General features: G+C 43.8%; 1 protein-coding gene across 1 annotated transcript in view; it reads right to left on the bottom strand.

Annotated features, from left to right (window-relative positions):
- adgra1b (adhesion G protein-coupled receptor A1b) overlaps window positions 1-19,570 on the bottom strand; it is a 173,498-nt gene that overhangs the window by 38,852 nt on the left and 115,076 nt on the right. The window contains exon 14 of the mRNA XM_084376205.1: window positions 18,951-19,159. Coding sequence (XP_084232331.1) covers window positions 18,951-19,159 — 209 coding nt within the window. The remainder of the gene's footprint in view (window positions 1-18,950; window positions 19,160-19,570) is intronic.

Raw genomic sequence — 19,570 nt, 5'->3', positions numbered from 1 at the left:
GGATGAAGGGAGACTGTCCCTTTCAGCAGATGGATAGGCCGAGAGAAAAATGGCGAGGCGGACTACAGGGTGCCTTGAACAAATAGTTCTTATGGCTCTTGGAAGCAGTGTTTATGCTCCTGGGGTGATGTGGGGTGACCTGCTGCAGAAGGCTGGAGGGGAATAAATGCACAGTGTACTATAGCTTTTCACTCCTCTTCTTATTAGCCATTAATCATTTCCTTTAAAGCGTGTGCAGATTTTCTTATATCCCTATCTCTTAAGGGCCGCGCTTCAGTTTTCCTTTGACTCCTGTATATTTATGTATAGATCTCGCCATGCTGTGCAACAGATATAGACTGTAAAGTTGCAATTCCCTCGTTGACCCGGCTGTCATGATGACTGATAGGCCATTGGCGGAGCTCGCAGCGTGCTCTAAACTACTCCTCCCTGTTCTACTCCTCCTTGCAGGACCGAGCAGCAGAAAGTCAGATGAGGACAGGAGCAGCCAGCTTCAAATGTGATTCCTCCACTCCACTTATCGTCATTACTGCTATCGTATTACATCACAGCAGCGTGGCCACTTTATTACTGTGTCTGTGCGGCAGGACAATGTGACCGGCCCTCTGACAGCGCAATTCATTACAGAGAGGCAACAATATTACCATACAGGGCAGCTTTAGTTTAGCCTATTCTGGATTTGCGGTGGCATGTTACATCTCGACATGCCTCCGTTGTGCCCTAGCCTCGGCTGCTAAACAGGCCCCTGATCCCCTGTTTGTGTTGTAGTTACAACTTTAATCCAGTATCCTCCCTCCCCATGCCAAAATCAGATTACCAGAGTCAATTAAACTTGATCCATAATCTCAGCGCGCAGGCACAGTGGGTGCAAGGTTATCAGGCCTGCGAAATAAAATGGGACAAATACACTGTTGATCTGAGAGGACTGGCGGGCTTGGTGTCTTGTTTTATAGCCCGCTGATTGGTTATGATGAAGAGCCGCACAACCTGTAAAGACCTACATGAAAATAATTCCCAGACTCTTGCGAATTTAATGCGTTTTGTGTTTAATTGATGCTGCGGATTCTGTAAGCCAATCTGTGACATATGTCGTCGCAAGTGCGCTCCTTTCCCCCGTTGTAATCACATCGGTGCACGCAAGGATGCACAAACATTGTGGGAGAGAGGGAAGAGAAAGGGAGTGAGAGAAAAACAAAATTAAAAATCCTCTAGTGAACAGCCTGCGGGCTCCCTGCTCCCAGCTCCCATCCAGCGCTATATTTTATCATCCTTGAGTGGCCGCGTGAACGCTGGAACAGAACCGGAGCGAGTGTGCAAATCAAACCTGCCCCGGCCTGCCCGTACACCGCCGGATAACAGAGAGAGACAGGACAGCGGCGCGACAGAATAACCTCCGGACTTGACAACAGTTCGGGAAACGGTCATGCACCATTAATGCAGGTCATCAATGTTTCAGCGCTACCTTGTGGCTGTCACTCAGCTCGTAGCTTTGAGATACGGTCATGCTCGTAATCAGCAGCTCGCCCGGCGAATGTTCAACAGCGGAGGCAAACAAGGCCCGCCGTGGAACGAGTAATCAAATCACACGGAATCAAGTACACATCCATCAAATCAACAAACATTATGAGCTGATGAGGAACCTCGCTCGGCATGAAAAGATGAAGGCCCTCTAGATGAGCACCGTCATCTGAGGCTCAGGCATATCAGTCGTCCTGTATCTATCTCCTCAAACATCAAGGGGGCATTGTTTCATTAGCATTAATTTCTCCAGAGCTGCAGATTAGAAGTGTTGTATTTAGCTTTAGGCTGTTCAAATTCCTATACAGAAGTTATTGTAATCGCTGTTCTGTGGAGATATTTAAAGCGTGACTATCAAATAAATGAGCCTTGTGCACTGCTCAACCTTGCAAACACAGTACAAGCGCATAATTCACTGTAGGCAAACCCCCCCGCCCCCCTTCTACAAGTGGAACAAAGAGAAGCGAACACTCAAGTCTGCTACCAACAGAATGAATCAATACGAATAAATGTGAAAGCACGGAGAAGATTGCTTTTTAATATAGGGCAGAGAGACACTGGAATGAGTCTAATCTCTTTCTTTCTTTAGCTTTTATTTATCCCGGAAAGATTTGCTTTGCTTTGTGCATGATGCCTCCTTTCACACATACAGTTAAACCCACTGACAACTGGAAGCTACCAAGTCCGACCACGGGCTGGTTGGCTTACTGAGTCGCTCCACTTTCCTCAAAGGCTCCCTGACACACTGACATGTTTCATGTAGGACTGGGCTTCAGTAGCATTTATCAGCTCTAAATATAACATCATTACCTCCTATATATAGTCCTATACAAGGGTCCTGCAATACAGCCTGCCTTCATGAAGGTGAAGGCTGTAGTTTGAGGGGCTATTAGCCGGTGGACTGACAACAGTTTTTTTTGCACAATAACTTTAACAAGACTATAATTATACAACTATGCTAGTGGCTTTGTGAGGCTGCACAGCAGTGTAATGCTAACTTCTGGATCCACGATGCTCACAATGACAAAGCTAACATGCTAAGAAGTTATAATGGTTTCTAGGCGTGTCAGGATCTCAATTCTAAATTGGAAAAATCGATCAAACTGAGCTTTCAATTTAGCTCATCGAAATCAAAAGCAGGATCAGCGATTCCCCCACTATCTCATTTCTCTCCACGCCTGTCTTTTCACGCGCGACTAAAGGACAGGCAACACTTGAAAGATGATAGAGCTAGCTTACAGGTCGCTTTCAGCTGGACACCCAGATATTTATCCTGTGTTCACGAAGACGATCAACTAACTGGTGCCGGAGAAAAATCCAACAGCACCGGAGATACTGGGTCTATTTTATTTTTCAGAGATCTTTTATTGATTGGTTTGGAAAGATGGTTTACTCCGAACAGACTTGAGAAACCAAACCTTGTAACAAACTGAATTTCTAACTTTTGTTGTTTATCGTTGAATCCCCAAAGGGAGGTGTTTTTTTCCTTTTCTGTGAACTCTGGAGGCTCCATTTTTAGTGAATATTATTTGACCTTGCCTACCCATAACCTGCAAAACAACACTAGGATAAAGTCAAGCTGTTTTTGTAAAATATACAACATCATTATTGTAAAATATACAACAACAGCTATCTTTTTAAATGCCAGTTTCACAGCTAAAATTAGGTCTTCCCTATCCATGGCTGATACAGAGATCCTAATTTATGCCTTTGTTTCATCTAGACTGGATTCATATATTGCTTTGTTTTCGGGTCTTCCACGTGAAAGCACTTAAAATCTAGAGTCTTAACATGAACAAGAAAATCTGATCATATAACACCAACCCTAGCCTCACTTCAAAACTTCAAAATTGAATTAAATCTTGACCTTAAAATCGAAAAGTCTCATCAAATCATGGATTTGGATAATCGTGAAATCCCTAATGGTTACCTTCATCAATGTCTTACTCCAGCAACTTAGCATGCTAACGTTTGCTACTTCTCATTTAACACAGCTGAGGTTGATGGGAATGCCGTTAGTTTTGCAGACATTTCGTCATAAACCAAAGTATCACCAAATGGCACCGGTCATGGGAACCCAACCCTCGCTTCATGTTGAGATTTTTCACCCAAAACATCAGATTCAACCCACGACTCTGCTCCTCTATACTGAGGAGAAAACCTTCCATCTCCTCGGTCCGAATTCATGAATCAATAAAAATAAATTTGACAGAAGATTGCTTGAAGATGTAGTGCAAATAGGCCAGTCTTTTTTAGTTTAAAGTGAATATACGAGCGAGCCTGAACATCATGCTCCTCATGTTCTTTCTACATGTGTGCGTGTGTGCAAGGGGGAGAGAGAAAGAGAGAGAGAGAGAGATGGTTAGTAGGTGTTGTCTGAGCGGGGTGACTCATCTCTTCCAATCACTCCACACCACAGAATGCTCAATGGATGGGGCCCTGTGTGGCCACATACACACACACATACGCTCATAGTAACAGGTGTGGACATGGAACCACACACAGGAGCAAACCAAAGCACACACACACACACACACACACACACACACACACACACACACACACAGACAGACATGCCAGTAACACCTCGGCCCTCTTACACACACTGCTCACGCTCTGTTCTCTGCTCCCCGAGATGGCACGCTGTTCAGCACGCAGAGTGGGAGCATACATTACCTCGTTCCCTCACAGGTCGATATGTCGTACCACAACATGCCAGTTTTTTTTCTTTACCCCTGCAACAATGGATGAGAATAGGGCCGCGCTCCACGGGTTCTGCTCTGTTAACACTTTAAGACGGCGCGGCGGAGAGGATGCGCTGTAAAGCCAGCCTCCGCAAGCAGCACAATGCAAACAGCCTCTCAAACGGAGTGCATCGCTCTCTTGCAGTGGAGGTCTCAGCGGGTAAATAAGCTTACGTTAGCCTGTGTGGTGCTTAACGGCGCCGAGCTGGCGCATTCACACAGCTCTCTCCCTCTCACACACACACACACACACGCATCTGTTGCTGTCCACCATTTTCAGGTGCTCTTTCTCTGCCTCCACTTCAAACCTCTAACAGCCCTTCTAGTGCTCGCTGACTACATCAAAAGCAACTGTGTAATGTTGGGCATTTGATGGCTCTGTTTGTATCGCCATAGGAACCGCGCTGTTACCACATCTTTTTGGAAGAAAACACGTGTTTGCAGGTATGGGGTTTAGCCACGAAATCCCTTAAAAAGCACAAATAAACGCCTTAAAAAAATGTAACGTCCTTGTCGAGATGCTGTTTGAAGTGCTGTCAGGAGGTGTAAGCAGTGCTGGACCGTTGCTGCCATGTTCTCTAACTGTGGCAGCGTTTAGCCCCCTGAGAAAGAGCTGCAGAGAGAGAGAGAACGGGAGGGATGCTCTTGAATGAACGCAGCCAACCGTGCAAAGAATAAATGCATGAAGAATATGTTGTGTGGTGCTTCTAACAGGAAACAGCTTGTAGTAAGGACAACAGTGGGAAGCAGTGATAGGGGAGATAAGGAGATGAGGAAAAACAGTGGAGGCAGATGGAGAGAAGAACAGATAGGTAAATCATGGATGTCTGACTCGGATCTCTCTTCCCCCGTCCCTCCATCCCCCAACCGCAATGCAATTTTCCTCCATTTTTGATTACAGATTGCACACCCTGATCTCAGCCCAGTTCCATTTTACCATCTGACAGTTGCGCTGTCTGTGCCATTTAGACCTAAGTGGACGCTCCATCTCCTCGACTGGCAATTTACATGTTTGCATCTCGTTATGGTCATTTGTAAGGCAAAGGCAAAAGTGTCAGGATGGTGGAAGAGGAGGGGATTTCAGCGCCCAGATTAGTTTTCACCTTTGATGCAAGAGCGCAGTGCTCTCATCTGTCAAATGGGCTTTTGGAAAGGAGATTTTTTTTAAGCAGGCAGTGAATATGAAACACAGTGACATGAAAGGGCCGTCTGTGGAGGTGTAATTCATTCATTCATTCATTCATTCACTCTCTCCAACGTGAACATTTTCAGACATGTCTCTGATATACCTTCAAACACACATGGCAACAGTACAGATGAGCTTCTACCCAGATGGAGACAGAGAAAACACTGGAGGATACATGCCACTGAACACTGAAGATAAACCCAATGGGATTTTTTATTCTTAAAGAATCGCTGTTGAGATCCATCAAGCTGTGTTCTGTAGCATCAAAGAAAAGCTAGTGTTTAAGTATATTATGCTTTGTACATAATTCGTTTTAAATCCTAGATAAGTTGATTTTATTCAATGCAACCATATTGTTTGCTTCACCACGATGACTTCATTTTAATCAGGCAAATATTGTTTTATGGTGATCAGAAGCAGCATGAACATGGTGGGAATCGAGGTCATTTAGCTTTATCACGGGGAAAAAACAGTTCTGTTTCTCAGTGAATATTCCTATAATTACCAGTTTCAAAGCCCAAACAGAATAAAAATGCTTCATATTAACAGCTCAACCAGAATAAACAGGCCCTTGGACAATTTGAAGGAATTTCAGTCAGTTGCAGAGGGGTAGTTAAAACCTTTTCTAAACTGATCAAACTAAAGACGGTCCCATGTGAACGATAAAACCTGATTTCTTTCCAGCTGAGTTCTTTCTGCGCATGCCCACCAGCTTCACATAAAGTAGTGGTTGACGTTTCTCCACTTAGCAAAGATGGTGGCTTATAAGGTGAGGTGGTGTACTGTGGAGAGTTTGCTTTGAATTTAAACTCTTAAAGAACTTCAGACAGACGATGATAGATATCCATCTTCAGGACAGGGAGCTGATCAAGTACACACCAAAACAGATAAAATATCCAACGAGGAAGAGGAATTAATGACGTCATTGTGAGCATATCACACAGCTGTTCCGATTAAAGTCTTTGTTGCATGTAAACAGCAGACCGTATTAATCCCATCCTGTGTAAACAGTTGACCCAAAATGCTGACAGATGAACAAAGGAAGAAAATAAACCGCTGCCACACCATCCAGAGTGTCTGGAGGAACCGGCCCTCCCCCATCCTTCAAACTACCTCGCCACTACTCCAGATTTGAAGAGCTGATATTAGATCTGCCTTGCAAGTATTTCATTGAACCCTTACCTTAGATTTATTTTATTGGACTTCTTATTTCATATTAGAGATTTTACGATCACTTTGTTCAATTAGAATCCATTTGCTGCAGAATGTGTTTCTTCTCTGTTACCGTTCCAATTTTCTGTTCATTTTTAAAAGCCATTTTTCCACCCACAGCAGCTGTTGCGCACCCAGCTGTCCACGGAGGAGGAATCTCTCTTTGAATAGACTCTCCTGAGGTTTATGCCTTTTTTTTTTTTTCTTATGTGCTGATGTTGTTTGAGGAGTTATTCCTTGTTGCTTACCTGTGAAGCACTGTGAGACATGATATGTTACATTGAGCTTTGCAAAGAAATTTTACTTGAGCTGACTTTTGACGCCTTATCTTGCATGTTACTGCAGTTTTTCATTTTAAACCCTCTACCTTGCAACATCCAACAAAAATTGTCACGGGCCTATTCAGAGTCCTCTTGTGAGCAAAGATTCAAGAAGCCAAAATGACCAGTTCAAATCCTCCCTCAAGGATAAGGCTGGTTTTATTCTGTGTTTCTTGTTGTCCAAAATCCCATGTGAAGAACACAGCTACAATAATCCGACGTCCCCAATTTGTCTGTGGCAACCAGTCCCAAGCCCATTCGTTTCGAGTGAAGACAGAAACCTTTAAAAACTGGCCACAGAGGCTCAATCCCATTTCCAACGTAAAAGCTGTTTTCGAGTGCCCTCCTATCTCTTAAAGCAGAGTTACATGGGGTAGTGTTTCATAGACCCTCAAGAGCTTCATACATCATCAGTTGTCATTGATGGCGTTAATGTAAGCTGTGGTGATTTCTCTTGTGTTACTGGGATAATCCTGGCATTATCACAATGCCATCTGCCATTTATCTGAACGAGATACAAAGACATGGATGCTCACAGTTCGTTCACAACTTCATGCTATCAATCAAGTCATCAAATAAAAACAGCACTGCTGTATTACCTGAGCAAAAGCTGTGCTTAAAATAAAATGCAGGACTGGCATGCACAAATCGGTATTAACAATTTAACATTAGCGAGCTAGCTAGCTAGCTACCAAGACATTTTTCTAGAGAAAAGGACCGTCATACATTGGGGACTTTTGCAGCTATGGACTCATTTGTGCATGTGAGTATCTACAGTATCAGGACGTGTGTTTGACTAAATTGACTAAATAAACTACAGGGTTCTCATTCATATTGTGGAAAATGATATTTCCTTGTCTTGTTCATTGTACAGCACCTTGACTTGATTCATAAATACTGTGAAAGTATCGAAACGCTCAGTCCACCTGTATTCAGAATCTGTGCCTTTAACGAGCCGTCAGGACAGAGCTGATGCGGAAACACAGTTCTTGCTCAGGCTTGCGAGAACTGACCAATTAGAGCAGACTGGGTTTTTCGAGAAGGGATGACTTAAAGAGACAGGCACTAAAATGGAGAGGGTGAATAGAGGTGCTGCAGCAATGGGCAGTATGAGAAAAATAATGTCTTTATTAAACATTAAAGCAGGGAAACGTTTCTAAGTAGACATCCAAAACAAAAGTACGATAATGAACATAATATGGGACCTTTAAAGGAACATGTAACCCTATAGCACAGACGAAAAAGCTACAGGTAAATCAGACTCTGGCTAGACAGGCAATACTTTTTGAGAAGGATGAACACATTACTGTTTTTGTACTTTTTATTGGATTGTAGTCAAAAGGGATAAAATATTGTCACCGGCATTATCGTACAAGGTCCCTACTTGTTCAATGGTTCTTACCACTTCTCAGTGCATCCTATCAGAGTGCACAAATGCATGTTTGTACTGCTCTGTCTGTGGAATTGTCTGCCCCAGATATCATCAGGTGGTCTTGTAGCTCATGATTGAATATGAAAAAAATGGAAATTGTGAATACCTTGCAAGGTTGGGTCTAATCTAAAAAAAATCCTTGGCAGCCCCACTGTAGCCAACAAGAGAACACTTTCCTGATAAATTGTATGTATTAATATCACATTCTAAAAACAACTGTGAGACCACTGACTAACATCTGAGGGCTCTTAATCGACCCTGTCATGTTATCACCACCCCTTCAAATGTCTCATTTTCTGTTGTCCTTATCTTCCTCTTAGGAGTGCACAGGGGGGCACATTGCATCAATAGCTGCTCCCTAATTACAAGCCTAGCAAGCAGCAGCAGCAGCTGCAGCTCCACACCCTTACAGCAGAGTCGAAAAGACGCAACTGCAGGGCATGGCTGAACTCTGGTCGCGCTGAGGAGAAGAATATGCTCTTACACAGCGATAGGCCATGAGGTGAAACGTCAAAGGTCACGCTGATCATGATTGGCTGTGGCAGAAAAGGCCAGCAAGTGTAATAAACCACTTGGACGAGTTTAATTTTGTTCAAGTATGTTATGAAAATGACTGTCCCCTTTAACCCTCGGCCTTTTCTGTTTTTGTGCTGATACACTTTTGCTAATCAGCAGCTGGCAGCAGCATCATCAGCGGTGAAATGGAGGGGCAGGGGCATTCTGGGAGCTGCTGTGTTGGCTGACAACAGAGGTGGACATGCAGACAGCCAGCCAGCCAAACATCCAGCTGACCGGGCGGCCACAGGGCTGGATCACTTTCTACACGTTCCCTAATAGAGAAAAAAAATAAGCTCTTAATGTGTTTGTCTAGACTGCCCAGCATTGTGCAAATGAGGTGCTGTCCGGTTCAGTTAAATGCAGTGCACAAATACAGCAACCCAATTGAAAGGCAGTGACAGAAACTCAAACAGAGGCCGAGCGAGGGAACGAGAAAGACAGGGAGAGGGAGAGAGAGAGAGACAGACAGAGAGAGAGAGGCTGTTTACACGGCATGCCCTCATTTCTACCAAGCTGTCTCTGGGGTTCAGAGAGGGTCGCACTGTCGACTAGGGAACAGCTGGTGAGAGGGGCTGGGGGGTGGGGGGGCATTTGAACATGGACAGTTTCAGATCAGATGCCATATTACGATGTGAACGGTTCTTTTTTCCCCCCCCTTCGCTTGAGCACTGTTTGGTCGAGACTGTGTGTACTGACAGTGTTCTAGGAAATGAATCATGTATGTCAGATGGCCTCTGTCACATGCAAAAGGACAAGCGGGACCCGTTTCATTCTAATCATTTGTGACTAATCGCAGACAGTGCGGCAGATGCATGCGAGTCCGCACGGCGCTGCTATAAAAAAAAGAAAAAACCCACTCATTTATACCTCATCCAAGTGTTCATATCTGACTAATTGTTTGCGAAAATGTGTGCCAAAATGATCGACTTGGAAATAAAATCAAAATGCGACGACATCATTATCTTTCATAAAGACTGCTTGTCAGCAAGAACAGTTTTACGTTTCAAGCGAGCAGTTTGCCTCTCCATAAAAAATGCACCAAGGCTTTGGCTGCCAATTAATCAGCCACTGTATATAAACAACATCAAAACCGTGAGTCCACCGAATACCCTATTAACTTTCTTTGCACAAACACATGAGTGCAGACACATTAAGTGCGGCAATCCCTTCTGCTGCGAGCCGCACTATTATAATCTTTCATACACTCAGCTGAGGAGCATACATAATTTGAATAACAATAGGTTAAAGCAATGCAATTTGTATCCAGGCTAAAAGAGGGATACACACTGCATTAAAAATAGAGCGTCCAATACGGAGAAGAGCCAGTAGTAAGTATTGGCTTACTGTAGCAATGCCAGGGCAAAACTGTTGATGTCTGAGATAAATGGTGTTCTGTTAGCTCCGAACTCATTAGTCAGGGAGAAAACAATCTGCATCACATGTCAGGTTATTGGCCAGCAGCAATGTGTTCTGGGAGCCAGCGAGAGTTCTGGACGAGCCAGGCCCTGCTCCTTTCACACCAAAGCAAGTCCGCAGTCAGCAAACACTGAGAGGTGAAATCAGAGCAGCAGCAACACAAGAAAAGTCTGCAGTGGCGATGTGGTTTCAGCAGGCACACACACACAAAACAGTCCCCCATGTGCTAAAGTAATCACGCCCGACATCGGATTTAAGTTAATGCTTACAAATGGAACACGAGTGCATTTATTAAATATTAAACAAAGCCAAACCTCAACTCTTATGCGGTAAGGTCACAGAGCAGAGCACAAAGCAGAGCCTCGGTGTGGCTGGTTCAGTGCAGCGGCTGCCTGCTCGCTGATGGAGGTGGATTAGTGCTCGTCTGTCAGCTGTCACGTTCGGAACAAGTGCATGTGAGGTAAAGAGTGAAAGGTAGCCGATGCTAAGTGGACTGCAAATAATTAGCATTTGCTCTAAGAATTAGCTTAAGCTGCATCATTATGACAAAGCTTAACTCAAACACACATTCCAGATTACTCACACTCTCTACAAATATGTGGTTACATTTGTGGTTTGCTCTACTTTCACAGAAAAACATTTTTCTCACCGCCTCTCTTATGGTTTACCATCATCTTGAACCAAAATGGTGGTGGCCAAAAACCAAGTTCAAGTTCAAATTCAGTTGTAAGAGATGAGCAAATCAATACCAATCAGTCTGTTTGTGTGGAAATGTCAAGCTAAAGCCTGCAGATGGTTAGCTTAGCATAAAGAATGAAAACAGCTAGCTTGGTTCTGTCCAAAGGAAACCAAACCACCTGCCAGCACCTCTGAAACTAGAGATGCACTCCAAGACCGATAACCGATAATCACCTGCTTCTCATGGCTGGTACCGATAAAATAACACATAATTTCACATTTTTGTATTTTAGAAAGAGGTTCAGACCATGTAGTTTGTGCACGCCTAAGACCAGAGACAGATGATTTAATAAGATAATTACATTAAGATTTAGATTTGTTGTTGAATCCTTGCAGAACATGTACTGCAAATTAAATGCTGCTTAGTAAGTCAATGAAAGCAATTTGGCTTCATATTATCAGCTCTATATATCAACTAGAATTTCAATAAGATTCATAATCGATACAATAAGTAGCTGATGATATATATTCCCTGATATCAGGTCTATAATTCATCGGTCCGATATACATGCAGTATACGTATCACACATCCCTAACTGAAACCCCTTTAACACCGGACATAAAACTGCTTATTACCCACTAACATCTGGGATAAGGGTACAATCTGCATTCATTATCAGGTCAAATGACTCGGCAGTAGTCACAGGTGTTTACAGGTTCCAGCTCTCATCATCGCTGATTGAAACATGACACTCAGGCAGATACACTCATTTTCATCTCTTTTCCAGCACGATGCAATGACGTGCATTGGACTACCTGATGTTGGCACACATAAATAGTTTTCCATCAGTCTTCGTTCAAGCAGTGGTTAAATGTGCTTCAGTTGGCGTTGACTTTGAGGTGAAAGATATTAAAAAGTAACCACTGTAACAATGTCACTGGCCTCCATGCTGCCTTCTACTGTTCCCTGTTTTCCAGCAAATCTGTGACATCTAACACGTCACACCCGAAAAGAAAAACAGAGGGCATACTCGTTTACTTGCAATGGGAAAGTAAGTCAATCAGCTAAGTATCATTCTGCAAAACCACAGTTAAAACTTTACGGTGCAACTTGTTTAGGTTCAATTTTCTATTTCTTTCAAAACCACAGGGTTAGGAAAACATGGCTTGGCTTAGAGAATACCTGTTTGGGACTAAGCTGCTGGAGAGGTCCCCACAGACTGTAACTACGGTCGCCTGTTTAGCAGCCTTGTGGCCGGTAATAACACCTCCCCCTCCAACTCTGTGTTAAGTCACCTAATGAGTATAACGTGTAAAATGCCACATGTGGTATAAATGTCAACCTTGGACACATCTGTGGTTTGCAGGAACATTAATTGCTAACAATATATCCTGGCTGGATTTACCCAAGTTTAAAAGCCTTGCATATACGCACTAATTTTGGTGTAAAAACGGTATAATTACCCAAATATATCTCGATTGTTTAATCTGTACAAGAACTCAAGTGCAGAAACTAAATCTTGTGATATCATGAGGTTTATGCTCTGCACTGTTGCTTAGCCGAGAGCAGCGACTTCCTGGTCAGGTTGCCAATTTATTGCTCTTCCAAGAACCCTTTTGTATCGGAAAGGCTCTCCGGAGGCTGAGAGGTGCGTATTGCATGGTGCCCTGTTCCTCGAACACAAACCTCCTTTTTTGAATCTACTATCAGCTAACGCACATCCACAAGGCATCGCCCCCCTCTGTTGATATCACAGCCTGTCATCAACCCTTCCCCTCTTCTCCTCCTACTACAATGCATATCAACAGAAGATGCCAACGCGGTGCTGTGAGACGCGGTCGCATATCTAAACAGGTCATCGTCATTATCACTGTAAATCCCTTCATCTCCTTAAACACACACACCAAAGCTCCTTTAGCATGAAAGTGTCTCAGAGATAGTAAAGTCCACGGCGTGAGGAGAACGTTAACCCTGCTGAGGCCAGTGGGCGCTTGTGGGCAAACGCTGAAAAATGGCTTGTTGTCTCATTATGTCTGCCTGGAGCGAGGCTGTGGACAAAGGACTAATGAGGACACACAACTTTGAAATTGCTACATGCTGAAAAAATAGACAGAGAAAATGAGGCTCACACAAGAGAACACTGTTTCTGAGCTGCAGAAGTTTTCGGGTTATTTACGATTAGCAACACGTATCCTGCACAACTTTCCGTATTAGCCGTAATTGCTCAATATGCGGATTGAATTTGAATAAACAACTCTCTTTATAGGATGTTTTTCAAGAATGTAATCACAATCAATTGGCGTCTCCTCTTTGAGACTGAAGCACAGGCGGCTTCCTAATTTTATCTCCACCCAGCCTCCATCCATTCATCCTTAATTTACTCCAAGTTATACTACCTTTTGAGTGACAATAATAGTGATTCAGTAGGTAATAAACATTGCAGCAAAAAGAGTAGAGCTGATATATTGTTTGTAAAGAGCAGCCTGATTATGTCTGTGTTCTCGCAGTCATCGGGATAAGCAGTTTAGAGAATGGATGGATGGATTCTTGCAGTCATTCTCCTGCATTTTGTTCCTCCGTATGGGAGACAAGACCTTGTGGTCAGCTCCAGCAGTCAGCACTAATGTCACACTGGTATCGAGCCCATGGAAGGCTCAGCCGATGAGAACTAATGTATCAAGATGGGATCCTGTCTTGGTTGGTTTGGTTCAAGATGGAGGTGCAGCAGCGAGGACAATTGAATCGCGGCCTGTTCGGAGATCTGGATACAGCAGAGACTCCTGCTGAGACCACAGAGAATCCCGATGAGTAGAGGTCAATGAACAAAATATTAATTTTGCAGTTGATTTGAGGAACATGTTTAAACTCAAAGCTGTTTCAGATGAAGGCATTACAATTATTCAGTCATATTAAGTGGCTATCACTGTGGAGAAACAACAGGCCTGGATCACAATCTGTTTGTATTAGTGGTTCTTGAATGAGGCTGAAGCTGTCAATGAGAAATGAAAGTGACTAAGTATATTTACTTGAGTACTGTGCTTGACTACAGTTTTAAGGTACTTTCCATGTGTTTTTTCCATTTTGTACTCCTTATACTTCTACTTCACTGGATTTCTGATGAAAATAAATCTACTTCGAAGTCCATATTTATTTGACAGTTTCAGTTACTATTCACTTTTTAGATTAGGATTTTACATAAAAAAATACAGTTTGATTAAACTAGAGGTTCCCAAATGTTTTGGCTTTTGACTTCTTTTGGATTAGTTGTGTGTAGTTAGGGGCCCTTGTCATGTCTGCACCAAACACGTTCCACCAGAAGAGATGCTTTCCAACAAATCCTCTCAGTTGGATTCATTGGCAATAGACAGCATTTTTGCTTTAACATATCATTCTGAAGTAAGCGCTGACTACACAGTGTAATGGCTGTCCCAAAAATGACACCATCCACATAATGATCGGTTCCCTATAAACCTCGCTTTCACAATGCGGTCAGAATTCCTTCAAGAAATGAAGGTCAAATTACAGCACGAATGAAGCGCGTCTGTCATTGCACAACCAAACAGGAGGAGGCATTGCTTTCCTCGGTCACTATCCACAGATAACGATGAAATAACTGGAAGAACTGTGGACACTTTACACTGCAAAAGTAAAAGAAACAAGCTGATGGGGGAGGCAAAGAATGGGAAGAGGGAGACAAAACAAGAGTAAACGGATGGGCATTATCTCTATGGAGAGAGCAGGTGTTGTGTCAAAGTCTGATCCTCTGTTGATTTGTGTTTCCCATTACCACTGGGACTTGAGCAATTCAAAACCAGCATCCTTTCTACTAGATCAGTAAGAAACAAAACCTGCCTACTTATGAATACAACTGGATGTTTTACTCTGCCTTTGCATAGCACTGTGATCAAATGTTTTCTCACTTTCTTTAACACTGTGAAATATATGGTGTTTTTGGAAAAAAAAATAAATCATGCATTCAAAATTAGGTGGCTGGTATCTATAAGTGAATACAAAAGGGGACTGTTGGCCATTGGCGGAGGTATGCACTCTATTGAGTTCATTCTAGTTAAGCCTCTGATCCTTTGGAGAAGCTCAGTCCCTCGACTGGAAACCAATGTACTAAAATACTGAATTGTAAACCACCTAGCCAACTGGTTTTGAGAGAAATAGGAAATTGAACCGAAACAAGTTGCAACATGAAGTTTTAACTTAACTGTGGTTTTGAAGTATGAACTCAGTTGTAACAGTAAAATATCCCAGCACTTAATTATTGGTGCATAAACAATCAATCAGCCACAGTGGGCCATTTTTCTGCAGAATGAATCATTTTACTTTTGATACTTTTAGTAAATTTTGCTGATAATACTTTAACTGTATTTTTAGTTAAAGGGCGACTCCACCAATTGTATACATTAAAGTGTGTTTTCAGGTCTTGCGGAGTATTACTGCATATGTGAAAAAGTAGTATATATCCAGTGATGTTCCAGTGATGTCACTCAGTGGCTAAGTTGCATTGTGGGTAATGCAGGCACCAGGTCTTGAAAAGAAAGAAGATTTTTATTTTTACTTGAAAACCACTGGACTATTCTGATTCTCCTATATCATCATGTCTTTTTATTTCTCTTCCCTGCACTCCGTCATCAACAACAACCATTAATATCCACTTTTAAATGCAGGTGCCTTGCTCCACCCTGTATGAGACTCCGCCATGTTGAACCAACTGTCACCTGTTCTACTATAACTGTGATGCACTGCCTCGCTCGAGGAGCCTCCTGTTTCCAGGAGCACAATTTACTCCATATATTCATTATATCTCATACAGTGTACGGGAATACAGCTCTGTTCTTATTGGACCGTGGCCTCAGGGCCTTTGTTATGATTGGATAGTTACAAAAGCCAGCCACCCCCTCTGTGTGTCTGTCGTTCTAAAGGTCTGCTCCTGCATATTAAACAGTGTGGAGCGTTGCAGCAATCAAATGCAACTCCCTCATCTGCGTTATCATAAACGTAAAACAGATCAAATTAGCTACAACTGAGACAATAAGAACTCAGAGTACGCAGAGATGAGGTGTGTGTGTTTTTGGAGGGGGGGTTAAAGGGGGGCAGGTGGCATGTGGGGGGGGTGAGGCTTGTCACCGCGATGAAGACAGATGATGAGGCTGCATTGCTGTAAACGAGTGAGTCAGCCCTCCCTTCAGACAGACACAGGCCTGCGGGAGGTGGGGGGGAGAGAAGGGGAGGGGGGGAGAGACCAGGAAATTCATGGGAACTGTCCCCGGTGCTGAAATCTGGAACGGCTGCTTTCTAGCAGCTTCAAGTTCAGCCCAGTGCAGGGGGAAAAAAATAATCCAAAACAGAGGCATGCTGTCTCATAATACCTGACCCACATGTGGGACAATCTGTATCACTGGTTTAAGTGTTAACAGGTCAGTCATCTCCCTGCTTTCTAACGCAACCATTCACACCTGACAGTGTTTAAAACCCACAGCAGGGGGAGTTGCCCAAACAAAAGCTTTCCAGGCTGTTGCTGGAGAGTTTTTCCACACAGATGCTGTCCCAACTCGATTGTTTGGCATTCTGATCACAAATCCAGGGGAGGGAGAGTCTTCACCATGTAATTCTTTCTGAGCCAAGTCAAAAAGATTCTCATTAAAGTACTCTTTATATCCCAAACCTCAGTCCCCAGGGACAATTGTATTGGCTTGTCATGCTATTTGTAGACTAATCATTTCCACGCACAAACACGGAGACACACACACACACACACACACACACACACACACACACACACACACACACACACACACAAACACAAACACAGACACGCACTCCAGCTCCATAAGAACTGAATGTAAAAGAGTGTGGATCAACAGGAATTGGATATTGCTTTGTGCCTTACAGGCATCGTTCCCCCCCCTTCCCCACCCACCCACCCTTATTCTTTGAAATGATTTTGTTGCATTATTCATCTTTCAAAGCTGTCATGCTTTGTGGCTAACCCTCTGTCAGTTTGCTCAACATCACAGATGCACCATGAGATGGATTCTTACACTGTATATTGCAGACGGCTGATCTAAGGAGGAATTCGGCTGGATCGTTTAGAAGAGAGGAAGGTGATACAGCTGTATTACACACCGCTGGCGCAAAGCACACTTGCACTCAGGCAATGCACACGCCTCTGTCACCTTTAGTCAGCTGAAATGTCTAACTTTGGTCATATAGACTTTGCAACTTGTTCCCCTGATTTCCCTTCACGGCACCACAGCAGCAGCTCTAATGTTATTCATCTGCATGCGTTACACACCGGAGCTTCACTGATGGAGCCTCCTTACTCGCAGATACTGTACATTAAAAATGGTCAACTTGCAGTCAGGCACTATAGGCAATTTCCTCTCAGTTTGACATGAAAGGATTATGCAACAGGTCGAGTACTTGCAGAAGCTCGGCTATAAGGCTCATTGTTGCAATGTACAGTATTTTAGATGAGGCCAAGAGGAGAATGATGTCACGAGTCCGTAAATAAGGGTCCTTTTCTCGGGCACTGCAGAGACCAGGCGGGTGTGGTGACTGCATTAGCAGACGCGCAATCCCCGGCGCAAACGCTCGCGTCAGACCATAATGTGGACATTCCTGTGACGGCTTTCCACCGTCGCTATGACTGCCTTCTACTTGTCGGACGTGCCTTGAAGTTTAAATCAATCTGCTGCCAGGAAAATGTGACACAATTGCCCAATCTCGCTTTTATTCCGACAGCCACAAGGTGCCCATTGACGGCGCGCCTCCCCAAGCCCGTGTTTGATCGAAAAATACATGCACAATGACAATCTGACATCTGCTCTCCTCCTGACAACAGCTTAGTATTCTCCACAGACACCCCACTCTCTCCCTCAGAGCACCCCATGCCGTTTTTTCATGCCGCTTTCCCTCCGTACCCCACTCTTTCTCATTCCAATGCGGCTCTTTTTTTTTTTTTTTCTTTCCCCTCTCCTCCGAGCTCAGCTTCTCTCCACACACGAACAACAACGGAATTGAACAGCGGCTTCATAAAATATGCAGGTAAAAAAAAAAGAAAAAAAAAAAAAGCCAACTCGGAAAGCACCGACATCTCAAGCACAACACTTTTTCATGCTCTACTGAGAACTGACCTCCCAGTATAACGGATCCCACTCTTCGGTAAACATCCGGAGGATTTCTTTTCATCCAAAAGAGCGGACCAGGCGCAGCGGCTCTATGGAGCGACTGGGCGATGCGATGCCATTGCGCTTTTGGTATTATCCTCATGAAATCAATTTGAACAGGGGGACGTCGTCGGAGAAGGCATCTCGGCGCCGTCGAGACCAACTTGAGCGATACAGATGAGCGATGCTTTACGCTTTACAGTCCAGCATTTTTGCTCGGCGATGGTTGCAACCAATTAGCACACCACTTGCGCTCGGAGGCGAATAGCCCCTGACAAGGCGCTCCTTCTCTTGAGCATCGCTTCTATTTCGGCTGCTGTGCTGCTTTTTGGAAAAAGGTGGCAGACTATACAACACACGCAACTTCTCATTTCCAGGATATAGGAGGGGGGGAATTTAGTGTAGCGCATACTCCAAAGCCAATAAATCCCCGTAGCGCATTTGACAAATCCTTTCCCTCTGCTGAGGAGCAACAATAAAGGAAGCTTTTAAAGGTCCCTGCATGAAGTGCTTCCTAAAACACGTGACTCCCATTTATTCCATGGCGAGAAAAAAAAAAAAAAAAAAAAAAAAAAAAAGATGCATTTGATCCATAATAGGCCCTAAGCAGTGGGAGAGACGTTATGTGTGTGGAGAGGGGAGAGGGTGGGGGGGGGCATGGTTGTGTTAGAATGAATGACACTGGTACCACACAGTGTTCTACTCACCATTAGCACTGCAAAGTTATTATGATGGGTGCAATGAATAGTGGTCGTGTTGCCCCCGGAGCCTGTTATGTGGCAGCCCTCTGCCCTCCAGCCACCGTGTCCATCCAGCAGGTCAAAATCCCAATAGGCTGCGGTGGGGTCTACACCCAGTGCGAAGTGCCTGAGAGCAATAGTGACGGAGTGCACGGCGCTCCCGAGGCTGCACCCATCTGCAAAGAAAGAGAAAATAAATAAATAAAGAAAAAAAGCGAGACATTCAGTTGAGGAAATCAAGTGGAAAGTGTGTAAGTGCTGTGGCAAAAGAAGCGTGGACACAAACTCCACACACACACACACACACGCATTCAGCATGCGCGCGTTATGTTGCTCAAGTGTCAGACTGTTACTGCAGTTGACAGACTGTTGTGTGAAGTGTTGCAGGTAAACTTTAATCTCGAATGGAAAAGCGAAAGTGGCCGATTTTTTTATTTATTTATTTATTTTTACCAGAAAGAGGGGCTGCAGCAGTGTGATGTGAGCGCCCGTGCAGTCATGTCATTAATGCGAGCGGAATAAACACAAACAGACTAAGTGAGTTTGGGTTTATTTTTGCCATCATGCGCACAGGGCTGCGAAGCGTG

The sequence above is a fragment of the Pagrus pagrus genome (assembly GCF_965226575.1).
Source record: "Pagrus pagrus genome assembly, chromosome: 15".
Lineage (NCBI taxonomy): Eukaryota > Metazoa > Chordata > Actinopteri > Spariformes > Sparidae > Pagrus > Pagrus pagrus.
The sequence above is the reverse complement of the archived record's forward strand: the minus strand, read 5'-3'. Positions and strand labels throughout refer to the sequence as shown.